The 19,468-nt window shown below is 51.2% G+C and overlaps 3 protein-coding genes across 3 annotated transcripts; 2 read left to right on the forward strand and 1 right to left on the reverse strand.

Annotated features, from left to right (window-relative positions):
- Positions 1-97: 97 nt before the first annotated feature.
- On the forward strand, positions 98-2,182 carry PODANS_3_9610 (uncharacterized protein; the record flags this gene model as incomplete). Its single annotated transcript, XM_001909736.1, has 1 exon — positions 98-2,182. The coding sequence occupies one exon, from the start codon at positions 98-100 to the stop codon at positions 2,180-2,182; it is 2,085 nt and encodes a 694-aa protein (XP_001909771.1).
- A 4,863-nt stretch (positions 2,183-7,045) lies between these two features.
- On the forward strand, positions 7,046-7,345 carry PODANS_3_9620 (uncharacterized protein; the record flags this gene model as incomplete). The annotated part of the gene is made up of 1 exon (XM_001909737.1): positions 7,046-7,345. The coding sequence occupies one exon, from the start codon at positions 7,046-7,048 to the stop codon at positions 7,343-7,345; it is 300 nt and encodes a 99-aa protein (XP_001909772.1).
- Positions 7,346-17,767: 10,422 nt separating this feature from the next.
- On the reverse strand, positions 17,768-18,334 carry PODANS_3_9630 (uncharacterized protein; the record flags this gene model as incomplete). The annotated part of the gene is made up of 1 exon (XM_001909738.1): positions 17,768-18,334. One exon carries the CDS (start codon positions 18,332-18,334, stop codon positions 17,768-17,770), a length of 567 nt encoding a protein of 188 aa, XP_001909773.1.
- Between the last annotated feature and the right edge of the window lie 1,134 nt (positions 18,335-19,468).

Genomic DNA, 19,468 nt, shown 5'->3' on the forward strand with positions numbered 1-19,468 from the left:
AAGTGTTTCTTCGGGTACCTCTTTCCTGCCCATTTTACTTTAAAAGCTAGGATCTTCCATGATGGAAGTCTCCACCATTGCACTACCCTAGACAGCCATGTCTTTACCATCGTCAGACTTTCGCAACATCCGTCACTGGATCCACAATTGCGACCGCCTGCACACCGATTGCCCACCGACGCCGAATCAGTATCGCCAACCTCACGAAATCCCGTCATGGGTTCTTGACCTACGGAATGGTTGTATCGTGCCTGGCAGCACAGCCTCCCGCTACGTGGCTCTCAGCTACGTCTGGTCGACGATTGAGAGTGAGAAGCTCACCCTCGAGCTGTGGACCGGCAACCTACGTCAGTTCCAAAAGAGCGGCTTCCTTGATGGCATGAAGCAGGGCTTCCTCCCCGAAGTTATCAGCGACGCCATCGATCTTGTCAAGCAGCTAGGGGAAAGATACCTGTGGGTTGATCGTCTGTGTATCGTGCAAGATGGGAGGATGAAACGAAGCGAGATCGAGAACATGGACAACATCTACTCCGGAGCTTACTTCACCATCATCGCTGCTGCTTCGCCAGGCTTGTATGTCAATCTCGACCGGCGGCATCGTGCACCCATGGGGGTTTCTTTCTTCCACCGGTATCTGTACGATAAGCTCCTAAAGTCCAAATGGGCTACGCGAGGGTGGACATTCCAGGAACAGGTTCTTTCGCGACGCTCCATCATCTTCGTGAACGGGGATGTATTTTGGGACTGTCGGAACTCTTTATGGAGCCATGAGAACCCTGGCCCTCGGAAGGAAGCAGGCGAGGGATATGACACATACTCTCAGAAACAGATTGATAACCATGAGATGGCGGTTACGGTGCCATCGACCGCCTTCGCCGACTTTAGACTTTACAGAGAGCTTGTCTGCCTCTACAGCGGCCGTGACCTGACATATGCGCAGGATGTCCTGTCAGCCTTTATGGGAATCATCAACGAACTCTCACACACCTTTCCTGGTGGGTTCGTCGGTGGTCTACCTGTTCTGTTTCTGGATGCCGCGCTACTGTGGCAGCCATTCAGCAAGGGCAAACGAAGAGTCTGGACGCAAGGGAGATCCGAGGATGCGGACATGCCCAAAACCAACCTCCCATCTTGGTCATGGTGCGGCTGGCACGCTGTTGTCGATCCGGAGAGCTTGCATGTGCGCTCTCTGGAGTGGCTACGTCCACAAATGCGGACTAAACCAATTGTGACGTGGTCAGTTTTGTCGGAGGACCTGCGCCTCGAAAGGAAACTGCCCGAGTCAAGGATTCTGGAAAACTATTGCAGACGCTTCCTGGACTGGGGCGACTGGGATACCCCTCCGGGTTGGTCACGCCACGACATCAGGTACCCTCCTCCCAGGAATAGCACATGGACATACTGTGACACGCGCTCGCCCAAGCTCGACCCTAATCTATTCTACACGTTCACCCACATTTCAGATCCTAGCAAGCTGTTCTGTCATCCCATCCCGATGGTGAACCCAGGAAGGAAGCCCACGGCCCACCCCCAAAACTGGCCGTACCTCCACTGTGAAGCAACGACGGGATGTTTCAAGATCCAGTCAATTCTCAGCCGAAAGTCGTCAGCCCAAGTGAAGCGCGAGGAGTCCCGTATATCTTCGCTCCACGTGCCATTCACGTCCCTCGACAAGTTCCACGGCGGACCGGAAGGAGAAGAATTATGTCGAGTCGTCTCCCTTACTGATGCCGACGGCCAGCCTGCCGGGCTGTTACGAATCATGGACGACGACACCGAGATCAGACCCGGCCAGGAGATAGAGCTGATGGCCATATCGTTGGGATCCATGGGGTGGGATGAGACATTTTCGTCGTATGAAGAACGCGTCGACCTGTTGAAGTCGGCCGATTACCCACGCATGGAGCACAGTTTTGTGCGAGACCCGCCTTCGGATGATGAGGATGGTACAGGTTCCGAGACGGCGCCGTTGACGTTTAGGCCTAGGCGTGCGGCGGCGGTAGAGACAGCTCACTCGCGAGCAGCACGGCCGTGGGGGCGTAAGGGGGAGCATTACCGGTTTTATAATGTTTTGTGGATTGAGCGGAGGGGTGGTATCGCGTATCGGAAGGCTGCTGGGAGGGTGGCGAGGGAGGTTTGGGAGAGGAATTGTGGGGAGAAATTGAGTGTTATTCTTGGGTAACACACGGGATTTATTCAGACTATTGGAAAAGAACAAGATGACGATAAAGTTAAAGGAAGGTGGCTGAACAGATGAGAAAGAGGGGATACCCGTCGAAGAAAGAACATGGCGATTTCCTTCAAGGAATCGACCATATTTTTCTCGGTATTGACACTGATTCCGCCGCCGCCTTGCGTATTCACCAAACCCACAATAAAAACTGGGTTGTCAATAAGACTCAAGTTTTGTTAGATGTGAATCTTACCTAAGTGGGGATATCTGCCAATGCTATACCCAAGAATGATGTGCTCGCAGCACAAACAATCAACGAGAAAGCTGTTTTTACCTTTGTCTTGCGCCCAGCTACAAGTATGGGACGGAAGATGTCTGTAAGGTTCCTTCAAAGGCAGCACCCGGTATTCTTTGCTGTGCAGAGTCTTTAAAGCATCGACTTGGGGCCAATTTTGGCTACTTCAAAATGAGAGGTTCGGTGGAGGGTTGCTGTAGGGGGGTGGTTAGTTTGTGGGACTTGATGTGGGGGTTTAAGGTGGGAGAGGTTGGGAACTTGGGGGTCGAGGTGGGGGTTGGAGGTTAGAGGTTATGTGAACAGTGGGGGTTGATATGAGATTTTGCTGGGGAGTTTAAAGCGGCCGAGTGAGAAGTTGATCATGTAAGCAATTAAGAGCCGGAACCTGAATGGACGAGGCGTAGAGCGAGGGTGGACTGAGAGGAGAAAGTGGGATGAGTTGCATGAATGAGGAGTGAACCGAAGAGAAGCATCATAAGCTGAGACATTGATTTCTCAGGGTCACGCAGAAATTCTCTGGATCAGTTGTGGGACGACGGTACCCACTGTCATGCATGGTACCTGAGCTGTCCCCGTTCCAACGTTATAGTTGCCTAGATCGTTGTTAGGTACCTAGTCATGATACTGAGGAATAAAGATGTTAGATAAGGCAACTAGCCTAGACCCCATTAATCCTAGCGCCGGCAGCCAACTCTAAAATGCGGCCAACCTTATTTTGTAGATTGAACACTGTGCGCAATTGCCAGTGCGGAGGGTGTGGGGACGGGAGGCCGCTTGTTTTCTCACCCACCTCCAAATGCCCTCATGCGGCGTTTGCCAGTTTTATGGCTCGAAAATCACCCCACCAACCTCACCTTACCTATCTGCATACCTACCCAACTCCCCCATTTGAGTTGTTGCTACATATGACATGATGCTCAACTGAGCAAAAGCCTCTGTTTACGGTGTGCAGAGAGAGGAAAGGCTCGAGGGTTGGTGCTCACTTGGCTTGGCATGGTGTCGAGACAGCGCCGCCAGGCTACACCAGGCTCGGCGTATCTAGATCGTTGTTGGTCCTGGGCGGAACTCCTCTCAGTGAATTTGTCCGGGAGCACAAGCGTCATTGGACCAGACAACCTCCTACTGCATTGTCGGCCCGTTCTCGGCAGAGGCATTGAAGGTATGTAGCCTCGCAGCGATCAAGGAGAAAACTGCTGAAACACGTCAGAAATGACAGATATGTCGGAGCTGTTTTCCTAGGTCTGAGACTATGATAAAGTGTGGACTAAAGATGGCTGTACAATGTCTTGGTCATCCGTTTTCTAATCCCGAAGCCTTGGGTAACCTAAGATTCGGGATCTCAGTGCTGACACAGTTTAAACTATTTCGGAGTTTGGGGACAAAACAAGACAATGGTCCGATAGGGCTGCCAGGTGAGCGGGTTGTAGCAGATTCTTGTGTGCGTGTGCGTCAGATCCTGGGTGACAGTTGACAAGGTTGTAAGGCCAAGGCAGACTAGGGCAAGAAAAGCCGGCCGGGAGCTCGGGGTGAATAAGCCATTACTTGGAAAAACCAGGACTGGGTTCTCTGAATGAAGCCTGGGCAACCTTGGGTTCGACTCGGTCCGGTTTCCTGCAGCTTCGGCATTTCTAAACCATCCATGTAGTGTATTACACGCCCGGTGACAAGAATGCCCTGTCGAATGGTACGTCTTCCGGAAAAAAGATGGCTGCATGTCCAGCGAGAGACAAGGGATTACAAAACATGTCTAAACATGACCTCGTCGAACCCATGTTTGTCAGACGTACCACGCGTCACTTGGTACCGACACATGCCGGGTTTCGTAGGGCACAGTCGAACGATCGGAGCCGATGTAGAAGACACAAGATGGGGCCGAGAAGCGGTGACCAGAGCTAACGCTAGTGCAATGGGCTACTACCCGCATCAAGAAGCCGAGGTGTTGCAAGCACTTGACATGGCATCTGATTGGAAAGCCATGATGAATCCAGTGAGACGAATGGCTGTAGCGATGGCATCCGGTTCAACTATTTCTAAACGGGGAAAATGAGGACAGAAACACAACATTGTTTCATGCATGACGACGTTTCCGCAAGGCCTTTTGCAGATCGCCTGCCTCCAATGAGAGCTGACAATTCGGCTTGCGCGGGGAACTTCAGGGGCTGGGCAGTTCAAAAAGACGCTGGGCAAGCGGACCTCGGGAGCATAAACCGATCACACTTCAGTGGTGGTCTCTGTGCTGCAGTGCCACAAAAGGCCAGTTCCCATTCTGGGGACTTGAAACATCGTGTTTTGCCCTCGTGAGCTCGCGCAAGCCTTTTTTCTGCAAGCCTGGTTGCCTGACAGGTCTCGCCAAGCCAAATTGAGACGGTACTTCATTGGCAGCAGCAGGTACCTCAAGAGCGGGCGCCTGCCAGTTTGCGCCATGTCGGTTGCCAACAGAAGTAACCCTCACCGGTTACACCGTCAGTATCCTCTGTAAGGCTGGAGGTAGCGGGTGGCGACATCGATTGCGCGCTCCAGTGGTCGACTCCTCGGCATCCTACTGTTTCCGAGGGGTCAAAAGAATGTCGTGCGATAACCCTTGGCTTGGCTGCCACCTCATGGTTGGAAAGCAATGTTATGACCTGATATTGCTTTAGACAAAGGTAGCAAGCAGGTAGGGGCCGCGCAAGCTCATTGATGATAGCATCTGTTGACGGGATGGAATTGTCCCGAGCGGTGTCGACGTCGTCTTTGACGGCAGATGATCTGCGATGAGTGACGGGACAGGGTCCAGGGTCCCTGGTGCTGCCCACCGAACAATCACTGCCGGGGATTTGGAAGCCGAGATCTCGGGGTTGGCTGATGCGGGGCGGCGAGGACCGTTGGAAGGCCAGCCTTGCGCGGTCTTGACTCCCGCTTTGGGTCTTGACTCCCGTGTCATCTATGGTAACCAGTTGTCAGTTACAATCCTCGTAATCAATGTCTCGCATGCCGTTCTGCATCAGAGTCAACACGAGACCATGCAGCTTGTCCGAATGCCTGCATATGCCATCCAGGGGCATTTTTTCTTACATCGTTTGTCATCTGGTTTCACCACCCAACTCACCGCCCAGGTGTTCTTGGCATTGAATCCGGACCGGGTCTGGACCGCCGAGGCAACCCTTTGTCAACCTGAACACACAACACACTACAGCATGACATCACTGGGCTGTAGCTTGAAACGAATTCGTATCGCGGCCGAGATGCCATTCGCTGGGTTGGGTAGTAGCCTGGAAGCTGGGTGCAAGGATTGGTTCTCATCTTGAAACGACTCCGAGTCTACGGGCACAGGTACCGTTTGTTTCCTGTGGGCCGGATGACGGGATGGGGTTGTGAGCGGAAAAGAAAAGCTGTCGCATGGGTATGCAAGAAGAAAGAAGCTCGACGTTTGGCCGAATTGGACAGCCGATGTGGTGTGCAGATGATTGGTGGGCGAATGGGCGGCGGGACGAGCCTGCCACTTCTTTGCTTGGGACACGCCTGCCCAACGTTGACCCAATCTTGTGTGTTCACACCCTCATTCTCTCGAGGCACATGAACCAATGGTACCATCCATGCATTTCTCGCTGATCATCCAAGTCACGGGTGCTGCAGTTGTTGACCTCAGAATCCTTCCACATAACTTGGTGAGTTTTGTTCTGTCTCAGAATCAGTCGAGAACGGTGGTGGTGAGTATCCTGATGCACCGCAACGGCAAGGCACACCTGGGATACATGGCCGCACAAATCATTGAAGAGAGTGCCAAATTGGAGGAAAGATGGCTTTTCTTTCGGCTGTGTGTGTGTGGGCCGGCCGTTTCGTGAGCTAAGATTTTGACAGTGAGATCAATTGGACGAGAGCTGGCCTTCCTCCCCTTGTCGTGCGGGTTTTGCCACAAGGTACCGATCCACTTTGATACCAAAAACTGCAGGAACCTCGAACAAGGCGTCTTTGCTGCGTGATTGGTCGAAAGCATCCACGGGAAATGCGGGCCAAGCCATCCTTCAGACTCGCCAATCCCCGGATTGAACCTTGGTCCTTAGGAGCTTAGGTGGGTTGGCACGTTGGGTGCTGGGGGAAGGGCCGCGTTTGTCATGGGGGAGAAGGCTCTCACCCAAGTCTCTGATAAATAGCCAGATTGTTCCCAAAACTTTTCGCTTGAAGTTTATTAATCGGGGACTTCATCATCTATTCAGAGATTCATCAATCCGTACTGGCATTAGTTGCTCGTTCTACGTTCTTCAACACTAGTCCGCTGTTTCTTCACAGCACGTTGGATTCCCAGGTCATTTAGCTTTCCAAGTCCTCTTCAACAGGCCATCTTCAACAAAAAGATCTTGGAAGAACTTGGAGTCCCAGTGCAAAGGTTTTCTGCATTCTCGTCATTTTCTTTGTCGAATAGACGCAAAATCTGGATCTGCTCTCATCAGTAAGTCCAAGTTGCTGATTCCACATCACAATCTTATCTCCGTCTGGCTGCTCACGAGCGGGAGATCTCCGCCCAGGGACCTGGTCTCACCCCACCCGTTTCTTAAACTGACACCGTCCAATCACACAGGCAGTGACGCAACAACATCATGGTGCAATTCCAGGCCCTGGAGCGGCGGCTGTCGACAATCACGAGAACCGGCGAAGCATCATACGAGCCAGACTACATCATGCACAGGTTCCTCAATCCTCGCCGCGAGGAACCATCATTTCGGCGTGAGATCTCGTGGATCTTGATCTGGAGGCGATGGAGGCGAGCAGCGTTGGGCGGCCATGCTGTGCCGTTTGGGAGTCCCATGCCGACCGAGAGACTGGTTGCGAGAAGCCGTGCACGGGGAAGGGCAAGAATGCGCGCCATTTTACAGGACTTGGAGCCCAGGCTACCTTGATGGCGGCCTTGTTTTTTTCGAGTGTATCTCTTGCTTGTGCTATTTTTTCTTTTTTTTTCTGTTCTTTCTATTGGCTTGTCTGGTTGGCGCAACGGGGGCTGGAGATCCTGGAGGTAGACCCGCTATTAATAGCTACACTGACGAAGACAGTGCAGCACTTGATCGTTGATCATGGTGGGGAGATTTGGTTCTGCCAGGATAACTATTGAATAACCTTAGTTTTATTTTTATTTTCGCATTCGATAGAGTGTCAATTGAGATTATTGCTGCCTTGAGGCTCTGCTATGCCGATGGTCCACAAAGACTTGTGCTTTCTCTGTGAAGCCGCCAAAAATAAACTTTTGGTGGGGTTCCCGCTGTCGAATGGGGGCTTCTACCAGCGCAAATTCTACAATCGTATTGTTGGTGTTTTCCATCTTGTTCTTTGTCCCCAGGTCTGCAGGGTTCAATCCTCAATAACAACTCATCTAAAATTGGCTTAGTATTCTCTCTCTTCTTTCGGTGAAATTTTTTTGCTACATGGTAGTCAATGCTCTCCAACGCAGGCGACCGCGCTCTTTCAAGCGGAGATGCCGGAGGCCCCTCCGAGCTGAACAGGCACGTCAACCCTTGACCGTCGGGCCCTGGACCCCGCCTTCTAACACCCATCTCAGGTCAACCTGGGAATGGAAACTCTTTGCCCATCCGCCATTCTGCAGCCCAAAGAGCGGATGGTTTTCTTGGGGCATTGCCCACGCCCCCACGTCCGAGCCTGAATGCTGCAAACGGACTTTTGGAAGACAGCACCCAGCCTTTCAGGTTTTTCGGATGAATTTGTCACCCGGGACCTGGAGCATGGATAGAGAAGCCCAGACCGGCTGAACGACGGTCAACAGTGACGCACAACTGCCCGCCATTCTGCGCCTCTAGTGAGAGCCGGTAGACCACGAACCGGCGGGGACGAGGCTTGCGAGGATTATCGGCGACAACCTGGAAACAGTTCCAGGCGTCTGTGCGGTGAATCTCAGCATCGCTGCTCTCACCCTTTGCCCGTGCCGCGTACGATCTGACGGGGCCCGGAAAACCAGCGGGGAAAACCAGCGGGGAAAACTCCACGAAGGTCAGAGAGCTCGAGGCGAGGGTTTGCATGCACTTCAACGGAGGCAGATCAATACTCCGCAACGCCGCACCCGGTTTTCCACTCCCATCCTGCCTGCTCATGACAGCACCTGACCGAACACACGCCTTGGTGCAATAAAGAGGACCCAGCCGCCAATAAGAGCGGCCCCTCAACGTGCTGTCCTATCGCCAGCGTTTCATCAGACTCTCCGTAGTCGCGGCAGCCGGTATTGTTCCGGTCGGTGAGTTGACCCGATGCCTGATTTGATGCGTTGACAAGACTCCTGATCGAACCCTGACATTTGATAGGGAGGAGATATCCAGAAACGGAAAAATTTGCCAAATCCCAGATGCAGGACCATATCTTCTTAGCCCACCCGAGGTATACCTATCAGACGCCGTTGTGGGTGCGGCTTTGCTCCACTGCTTAGAGTTGCCGTTGCCCCTTCCTTTTTTTCAAGTCGCTCTTCGCTAGATCTTGGCCGGCGCCGTGCGAGGCACAGCTTGTTTTTTTCTAGAACAAGCACACCCCCTAGCCCCTTGCGCGCGGTTATCGTACACCTTGTTGCTGCTGAGGGCGGTTGCATACTGATACCCCCGCGGGTAACGCTGCCATTGCAGCAGTGTAGCTAATGGGGTAGGTAAAGCTGATGTTATGAATTATTCTACACTCTTTGATACATGGGTGGTGTCTCTATAGGGTGGCCCTTTGTTAAAGAGCCACGCCCCTCCCCCGGGCCTCTTTGCCTCACTCCCGTGCCTGGTTACCTGCGCTCCTTAGACTGCGCTGTTGCTCATCGCCTTGAGTGCGACCGCTCGTTGTTGTTTCTCCTACTCCCTTTCACTTATCAACCATAGGAACAGCAATTGGCAAATTGGAATCACACTGCACATGTAATAGTGTGTGCCGGGGAGAGGTTAAAGAAATGCTGTTCTCGAAAGTCTGACAACTAACGCATGGAGAGACAGGTAGCTGGCGCACAACGATACAGCGTTGGGTACCAGACCAGCTTTTTTGAGGGGGTGTGACTGTTTAGCAGGTGCAGTTTTGCCCTTTCTCTGGCAATGGACCACGATCATCTGCAAAACTCAGATGGTGTTTGGGGGGTCTGAATAGACTGGGGCCTCTTCAGCGAACATGGGGTTCCACTGCGGTGAACATGGAGGGGGACCGGGGCAGGGTTGACAGGGGCTCGGGGGCACACAGGGGCCACGGAGCCACGGTCGACAAGGGTCAGGGAGGTCATCAGGGGGTGAAGCAGGGGTGGATGGCTGCTACAATATTCGGATTCTGATCGACGACACCCGTCCACACAATCCCGAAGAGACAAGTTTCGTGGACCAAGAATGCGTCGGGTTGCATCACGCCTTGTGCTGCTGGTGGAGGGGTTGCCAAGCCAGTGCTGGTTGGGCGTGTGCTTCGCTGCCATGATAGTCCCGGCGGGGGGTTAGGTTCAGCCGAAACCATTGCAACCCGAACACTCACCACAGTGGGGAGAGAATATTCCACACACTGGGTGTGATCCCACTAGACTACCTCTCAAAGGGTTGAATGCCTGGCTGCCGGCGCCACGCTCCGCACTCATAACTAGTCAATTTGGATCAGCGCCATACATATTCTACTAGGATTTGATGGGGGTGCATTACATGGGCCAGTGTCTTCTCGCCAAACCGCCTCCTTCTTGTGAATGGCAACGTGGTCACTGCAGGGAATACAAAGTCTTCGAGACCGTGATATCTTTGAGTTGATACCGCGCCAACGACCGAGAGATCGGCTAATATCGCGAGAAGGCGTGTGACTACATGGAATGCCAGCTGTGGTGTGCGCTTCGATATCCGCCTGGTGGCGCTCCAGGGATGTCGCGGGGGTGTGTGAGAAAGAAGTCTCCATATAACGTCCAAGGGAGTGGTCGGGCAACGGGAGGGGTAGGTGAGGGGTGCGCTGCAGTAGGCCGAGAAAATGAACCGTTTGCAGGGGAACAGGGGAACAGGCAGGGGATAGCGAAGGAGCAGGGAAGGTATCGAGAAGGAGCAGGGAATGTATCGCGAAGGCGTACATAGATTTCTAGTCTTGGCGGTCGGGTAGCGGCTGCAGGGCCAATTGGTCAACCTGGAAACTCAACCAGCCTCTACGTGCAGTTCATGTAATACAATACCTCTTCAGTCACCACAACTCCCCTTCTGTCGTCGACTGAAACTTCCCTATAAATATATGAGGTTCTCGCTTCTCTTTTGACAGTAGTTGTGTGATTTGCAACGCTTTCAATCAACCATCTAATAGACTCACACCTGATAATATCCTTATCGCTCTTCAAGATGGAAACCAACACTTCATCGGACTTCTCAAGGTGAGATTCACCTATCCACGACACCTTACCCAACCGCAATATTATCACCGCACAGCATCAATCTGTTTGAATCTAAAAGCAGTCAGGCTTGCTAACCTTTTCTCCTGTAGCCAGTCCAGCAATCCTATCTTGACACCGCGGACAACCTCTGCCACTCACAACACCGGCATCATTGGTAACAACGACAAGCACGAGTCTACAGCTAGTTCGCACAACAATAGCCCGTCAATGCCAACCACAAGTCCAAAGCCCGAGGAGATCCAAACTGAGCCAACTGCAGCACGCAATTCCGACATTCTTGCATCTGCCTTCACCTCTTCAAGCTTCGATGCGGACAGCTCGCTGCATGGCCGTTTCCAAGACGCACCCCACCAGCACCCCAATCCCTACAGCCGCATCGGTTGTTACACCGTCAAAGCCCAGCAGCTGATTGACAACTTTGACCAGCGGTTCGACCCCGAACACAACACCATCGATAAACCCGTCTAATTCCCGTCAATCTCGAGACAGCATCATGCAGTTTGCGCCAACTTCACACCGAACAATTGCCATGAGCGGGAAAGAGGGCTCTTTTTTTCTTTTCGTTTTCTTTTTTTGTATTCGATTTTGCATTATGATCATGGTGTTGCTTTTTATGTAATTGAGCTTTGCCGCTCTATTTTTCTCCTTGGTGCATCCGCTTAGATGATGGTCAACATAAGTTGTTTGACAGGTACCTAGATGTCTGGGTCCAATCCAGAGCCAGCGATATTATGACTTACACAATCTGTTCTTTCCTGGTTTTATAGAGTGGGGACGAATGGCCGGGATCGACTGGGGTAGCGAGGGTAGATGAAACTTGACGGTTGTCATTTGCGGGGGATGAATGGCTGGAAGAACATGTGGGGGGCAAGTTTGCACTTCTTTCGGTATTTTGCATAGCGGCCGTTGTCGTTCTTGCTCTTACAGAGAGAGAATTGGCACACCGTTCTTGGGAAGACCACTAGCGACACCGCGTTGAGAATAAGCTTTCATCCGTACATTTTAGCTTTCAGTTTACAATTTCAGAGTTGGTGTATTGAGGAATCCTGTATCGAGAGCTACCCTGGACCAGCAAAGTCTATGGAATGGAAATCTGCACTGTAAGCAGCAGGATTTGCACACATCACCGCGACGTTTACCGATGACTTATTACTCGTGCTCCGATATTATTGTCTCCCATCACTTCTCCGCTATGAAGGCTCTCAGAATACACACCAATACCAAGCGAAACAGGATAATTACACGACACAATAGCGCTCATCACGGTACTGCGTAATTACTTCTGTAAGCTTTCAGTCACCTAACTGCCACTTGTCCAACATCTGTCAGGTTGCTCTTGGACACCCGCCAACGTTCATGCATACCAGACTGCCGGTACGTGTCACCCAAATCTGCACGCTTTGGGAGGCCTATGCATGTTCCCGCTCGGTTTTTTCCTTTGGGATTAGCCTGGTGGAAAGTCAACCTGGTGGGGTCGTGGCACCTCGTTTCTCCAATATTCCCTGCCTGCCCACCGACAATCTGCGCTGGCCCGAAAAAGGTGCACTTGCAGCTTTTTAACGGAACAAGTTTGAATCGGATGAACGCTGGTTTGGGAAAGCCTACATGGGATATCTGCAGTCCAAGATTGATAGCGTACAGATTGCGGAGGATGCGACTTGCATGGCATGGCCGCTTGTTTACTAGCCTGGGCCCTGTCTGCCTGTCAAGTTGAGACTTTTACTACTCCTGGGATACATTCTCGACATCGCAGGTCATCGCTTCTCCTCTTTCTACATCCCTTTCTACATCCCACCGCAGCGGCATTCGATGCAGCCCGGTCATCGTCAGCTGGATACATCAAGCGGGCTTGCTATACCGGATTCCATTTGCATTATTTGTGGTACGATACGCATAGGATCGAGGTAAATAGACGGGCAGGTATTTGATCATGGGTACATCCTGCAGAGTAAGCAACGCAGTCAGGTACCCTACCGTGACGTCGGGCTACAATTTGGTAATCACATCCCGGACGCTCTAGATACCTACACTGTCCATATAGGTCTACACATGACAAAGCCGCAAGGAGCTGCCGAGTGATCTCGAGGTGCGAGTGGGGACAAATGCATGTGCATGCCATTTTGTCGAAGTGCAGCCTTTGTTGCAGATCATCTTGAGCACTCGAGATCAGATATCCTCTCCGGATCAGGAATACTTTCCGGGGTCATGGATTTGATTGGATGAGCACCCATCAAGCGCATGCAGTGCGAGGGTGGGGCCCTGTAGCTGGTCCGAAGTTGCCTTGGTGCATGTCCGCCTTCCATTGTGGCCGCTCTCCGGCCTTATCAGCCCTGCTGGTCATGAACAATGAATTAACAGGAAGCTTTCGTACCATAATACGGGCTCATAACTTAAGCCTTGGAAGCAAGCTGTAGATGTTTGCAACTTGGAGTCCCGTAGTCTCTGTTATCCAGTCACAGTTGAGTCGATCGCTATTAATAGGGAGTTGAGATAAATGTAAAAGGTAAACATGAACAATGAACGGGGTAGTGAGTGGATAGGTAAGGATGTGGTGATACACCCCCGGCCACTCTGCCGGCTGTGATGATTTTGGTCGCACGTGCGGGGCAGCTTGCTGCAAAGCCCAGAAGAGGAGGTGGCTTGATTTCGCTCCCGCCACACCCGCCCCTCTAGTGTCTAACTGTGTGCTACCTGGTAGCTTAAGACTTTACGAAACTTATTATATGGAAGATTTTGATACCCATTCCCTCTTGCCGGAAACCAACAAAAACACCTGTGGTCATCTCCCCAGTGAATTCCAATTGATGGTGGTTCCATGAGGTATCTTGAGCACTATGTAGCCATTTCCAAGCCCACGCACGATGAATCTTTGGTCACTGTCTACCTACCAAATGGGGTTCCAGCGCAAGTTGAGCCAAACTGCTGGATCAATCACAACCATCCGAAGTAGCCTAGCCGTGATCCATCGCTGCACGCGCTGCCGGGCGGAGGGGTGGGAGACGGTCTGCACACCTTATGCATCCGTGCGGCAGTGAGCCCACCTACACAAGTAAACGTACAACGGTGTCTTGCTAACTATATATCGATCACCTCCAGCTCTTTTCTAGATGAGAAGACATCATTCTCTTTTTTCATCCCAAAGTTCCTTTCATCTCACGATTCGAAGCTTTTTCCAGAGTCAAGTTTTACTTGCTCGTGTCACATTGTATCCCATCACAGACAGCAGATCCATATTCACCATGCCCTCCACCTCCAACACCAAGCTTAGCACCTCGGTAACACACAACACCAAAAACTCAATGTTGGTCGTCATTTTACTTGCCTCGTATCCCACTCTTCCAACATGATTTTAACAGTTATTTTCTGCTTGTAGCTCTCGATACCCCCAGCCTCTCTCAACCCAGTCACCATCGACAGTCACCCCTTCCGCAATCAAGAAAGCGTCACCCAAGAAGAAGCGCAACAACGCCATGTTGGAGTACTACCTTGCCGAGTCTCCCAGAGACGGAGCAAACATGTACTGTCGTTGTCACTCTGGCTACCATCCAACATCAACCCCGTCGTCGGCGCCGTCCCTTTCTTCGGCCATCACATCCCCCAAGAAAGAGTCGACCGCCTATGCTTCCAAGGCCGCGGATGATTTTGACACTGCATTTACCGAGAATCGATAAAGAAAGGGATTTTTCTCTGTTGCGGCACGGTGCTGGTCATTCTCAGGCGGCGCGGAGCGGAGCAAAGCTCGGGTGACACACCGGAGCAGACCCACATTTCCGGCGCGGAATTCATGGTCAGTCATGCGGAGCTCGGAGGCTGTTGGCGGCGCGAAATATGTGATGAAATTGATGATTGGCTGAAGCCACGACAAAAAAAAATTGGATCTTTTTTTCTTCTCGGTCTGTTGCAGCGGTTGATCGGCGTTTTATGCGGGTAGCTAGCTGGTTGGACGGACTAGTTTCTCAACTTGGATAATGTTTGTACAATACTCTTATTTTTTTTTAACTCATGCTCCTATCACTGTGACCTAATAGTCTTAACTCCTGCTGTTCAAGACATAAGACATCCATTGTACCTAGTTCGTTCTTTTGGTATAAGCAAGTCTAGCGATACCTCGGTGCGACCCGCACTAACAGATAGTCTTTTGGTGAGAAAGCAACACCTAATATCGAACAGAACAAGGCTGTCTCGTGCAGGAATTGGTAAATGGATAAATATCCCCCTTACATATAGTGTACCGTCTCTTACCCCGAAGGCAATCGGCAATTAGTTATACAATTTCTCCTTGATCGGTGCGCTAGTAGAGCAGGTGCGACTTGATACTATGCTTGTCGGTAAACCTTCCACGTTTAAGCCACGCTCGTCACTATTCCGCAGTTGCTGTTGTGCTACCAAGCATCTTTATGGATTTAACCCTGTCCCGGAGCTTTGTCCCCCACTCTGCTTGCAGATGGAGTGGCGTTGTAATTAAACGATCAGGACGGAATCTACAGGTTGAAAAAGACATCATTCCGTAATGGGTAGGTTAGCGCCGAGGACCCCGATTGTTGCATGGCCAGCCGGATCTACGAGTGCATAGCTTGCTTGCCTGGGCAGAGCGTGGCTCCTGCATGGCGATTGTGGGTAGCGTGTGCCAACAGTTTTTTGCCGGATGACCGCAAGGCTGCTTAATGCGACGTCCCCTATTGTCAGTTCTACTCTATATCTTCACATCCTCCTACACCGTTAAGGATCCTCGTAGAACCGTCTCTATTCATTTTGTGCCGACGACTGGATAGTTGTCCCAGAGCACCCCCCTTTGTCGCTTTCATTCACCTACACGACTGCAAACTCACCTTCCTGACTCTGCTCTATCTCAGCGGAACCACTCCCAAAAGATGTCTGCCCCTTCAACATCTTCCTCCTCGAAACTTCGGTATGTTTTGTTTCCGTTCGGGCTCCCGGTGTCAAGTTGTGTGATCTAATAAATTTTCTTATTATCAGCATCGAGTTGAGCAGTCCAACTCTATCCAGCGCAACCCTTGGTCGCTCCCAACTCCAAAGCTCCAACAACCTCAGCAGCACGACTACTTTCAGCATCACCGCAACAAGCACCACCACATCATTGCACCAACTCGAGGGCTTCATTGAGCAAGACATGTTCGACGATGGCACTATTCATAGTAGAGTGCCGGAACATGAAGTCCATTTCGATGAAGACTCGTGCGTCCCCTTCTACGAAGCACGCGCACACGCTGCCATCGCGCAATTCGAGATTGCTTTTGCAAGCGGTGATGAAGAGCGCTGAAGGGAGATTGGGCTGGGCGTGCACAGTGTGGCCTGTTTCGCAGCCTCAACTCCCATGATCCAGCCAATCAACTCGATGCAACAGGGGAGGGGTGGCTGCCTGTTTTGGGGGTGGTGTGCCAACAACTCCTACCCCGCACCCCGCCGCCGGGCGGCCCTGCCCTGCCTGCCTGGTACTTCTTTTCATCCTCCAGCAAAAGCGAAAATTGTTGCTGGAGATGTGTGGAAGCCATCTTTTCCCACCAGCTCCTCGACATAGCCATCGACAATCAACACCACCCCCACCTTCCCATCCAACAGCTATATCTCTATAATTTCTCTCATTTCTACTTCCATCACTTATAAACGGAAAAAAAAACATTGAAATTTTTTTTTGATAAAAAGAATTTGATAAAAAAATTTTTAAGAAAAGAATTTGAAAAAAGGAATTTGAAAAAAAGAATTTGAAAAAAAAAAAAGAAATTTGAAAAGAAAAAAAAAGACATCACATCCTGTTTTATTCTCCCCTACTCTTCTTATTTAAGTTTTTCCTGCAGCACTTGGCTTCTGAGAAAAAAATCACAAAAAAGGCACTATATGGGGTCTGCGCTTGGTGCAAGCTTCACGGGCGAGCGAGCTGACGTCAAAAGTGGATACGAATGGTTTCAGTTTCGTGTCAGGGATCTACTTTCTTCAGTTTAAACTTTTTGGATTGTGATTTTAGGGATAGCACGAGGAGAGAGAGGCGGTTCATCAATGGCACATGACAGCAAACGTAAACAGGCACAACGCATATGATGACATGGCGGGGGTGTAACTGGTTAGAGGATGTGGACTTGGTTTCTGTTGATTTATAGCAGATGGGTGGGTAGATAGAATATCTTTTTGTGGAGTCAAATATATCCCGTTTTCTCCCACCACAAAGCACGGATGGGTTAGATGCATGTGCAGGGTACCTATCTTCAATCTTCACGCATGTCCAAATTTGAGTTTGCACAGGAGTTAGTTAGTCGGTTCCATTCGACTGTGAGATCATCATTCTAAGGAGCACAAACACGCAAAGTTGTGAGCAAAGTATTATTTATATATTACGTTAGACTCTAGACAACAAACTCACCTACCTGGGCCGATATCAAACTTACCGTATGCATAAATGAAATCCAAGCACTTACCTTGAAACCTACGATCAGCAAGTTCCTTTCCTCTACTCCAAGATATTCCGACCGTACTCATCTGGCGCCGTCAGCATAGTGAGAATGAGGTCATGATTACCGGCAGCCCTGGCCTCGATGAGCTTGTCCAACGCGTTCCGCGTCTTCAGGTTCCGCGTCTTCAGAATCCGTCCTCAGGATATCAGGATGCAGCGGCTCATCAACGAAGTGCCACTCTTGCATGGAGCACAAATGAGCCGGTATCCGCTTCAAGTTGGGTGGTACCAATACTTTTGGCAAGAGACCGGGGAACAGCCTGTTGAAGTCCAACCCCAAACCCACGTCCTTTCAGGAGAAAATGATTGGGGCATCGGTGTTGCCACATAAAAGCTGATGGGCAGGGCGGTCACGGTAGAGGTTGCGCTGGAACTTACACTCCACGCACCTCCGTTCGTGACGAGCCTTGCCAACGATGTGAGGGCTTGTCTCTTCAATGCAGTTTTCGTGCTTCCTGCGAACTTCCTCTACATCTTCGTCATCATTCATCACCTGTTCACTGCTTTGATCCAGTCGAAGGACGTCTGATACTGCTGCCGGTACTGCTCGGTGAGTTCTCTGTCTTGCTCCGCTCGCCTCTGAATCGATGAGAGCCTGCTCTCTGTCGTGGTTGCAAGTTTCCAATCTGTGAGGGCCATCTTCTGCACTTCGGAACTTCTCATCCAAGGTTTCCTTGTGGCTGTGTTGAACAACTCACTGTCATCAAACATGGCATTCGAGGGAAGTTTCATGCAACCGAAACAAGCGTACCGGCTGCTAGCCCACCAGTCCCGGCCACGGTTTGTCATGGGTGGTATGGCCTCGTGTAAAAGACGAAATCTCGGGTGCCGAAATGGGTAGCCTGGGTAGTCGTCCGGCTCCGGGCCACCATCCTTGGGAAGAAGTTCGAGAGCGAGTAGACGCTGTTGAAAGTCATGTTCAATAGGGTTGATAGATTTGCGAAGGCCCTTGGAGGTTTGAGAAAGGGCGATGAGAGAAACGGGATCGAGGCAGGAAATAAGGTCGATGAGAATATCCACTGGGAGGGAGATTAAGACGTCCTGAACAGAAGCCATGGTGGAAAAGTTCGATAGTATGTTGTAGCTGTGTACTGATTTCGGTGTTGAGGCGTGCTGAAAAATATGATGATTCGAAAAGCAAACCGTATGAGAGGGGTATGCGCTGGTCTTTTATACGAGACATTTTCATGATACTCCGGCGGCCAAATTCAATGTTTGATTGGAAGGACAATAGGCATTGTCTATGCAAGCCAAGTGGAAGGCCACAAAGAAGGATGATTCGCTCCGGTAATAAAACAAAGAAATTCATCTTCGCCTGCTTTGTGGGCCAAGTCGCGAGGGGCGCCAAAAAAGGGCTCCATCTCCCCGTTGCGCGTCGTCGACTTGGAAACAGTGAAGGTCTGGGAGATCGTGCAACAAATATGAACACTGTTCTGAGGACATGATCAGGCAGACAAGCATGTCCACTTTCATTGTGCTGCCTCCAACAGAACATACGAGAGTTGGACTGATATTGTCAAGTAGGAGGGGAACAGCGGTTTTTGCTGATGATCGGCATGGGCGACTGCGAATAATCTGATACCGTCGTAGTCTAAGCGAGGGTGAGGTCGCATGAGAGGGACAGGAAGTCGCCCATGAGTCGAGTTCATGCGGTCGATATCGGGGAACGCGCAGGGTCGAGAGTTGGCAGTGCTCGAAATCGAAACCAGCCGAGGCCGAGGAGAACGCTTGTCAAACTTCAAGCGTGATGTCAGACTGCGCTGTAGAAAGGATACAGCTTTTGCCGTGCAGCCAAGCAGGTAATGCTGGGGAGTTCGTCCAGTTTCGGGGGGTCGAGGGTCTATTTCCACAGTACTTTAATCCATCGCAGTTTTGTCTGGTATGTACAATGCTGGACCGATGGTATGCCGCGTAACAGGAGAGTGAGCGTGGACTTCATGTCTCCACATGCGCGCGGGCATTGCATATTTGGAAGCCAGTCGAGAGGCGGCTTGCAGTGGCGATGGTGAGGAGATGTCTGAGAAGCTCGACTGAAAGGACCGAAACGGCATTGGCAGGGTGAAAGCATTGTCGTCCTCGAAAAGTCGAGGATGGAAAGATGGTTAAGAGCACCCGAGGGTCTTGGACTTAATATGCCACCTGAAGGGCCAAGGGCACAGTTGTGTATCAAACCACGCCAGAAGCGTGGCC

Source organism: Podospora anserina, chromosome 3 (assembly GCF_000226545.1).
Source record: "Podospora anserina S mat+ genomic DNA chromosome 3, supercontig 2".
In the NCBI taxonomy this organism is placed as follows: Eukaryota; Fungi; Ascomycota; class Sordariomycetes; order Sordariales; family Podosporaceae; genus Podospora; species Podospora anserina.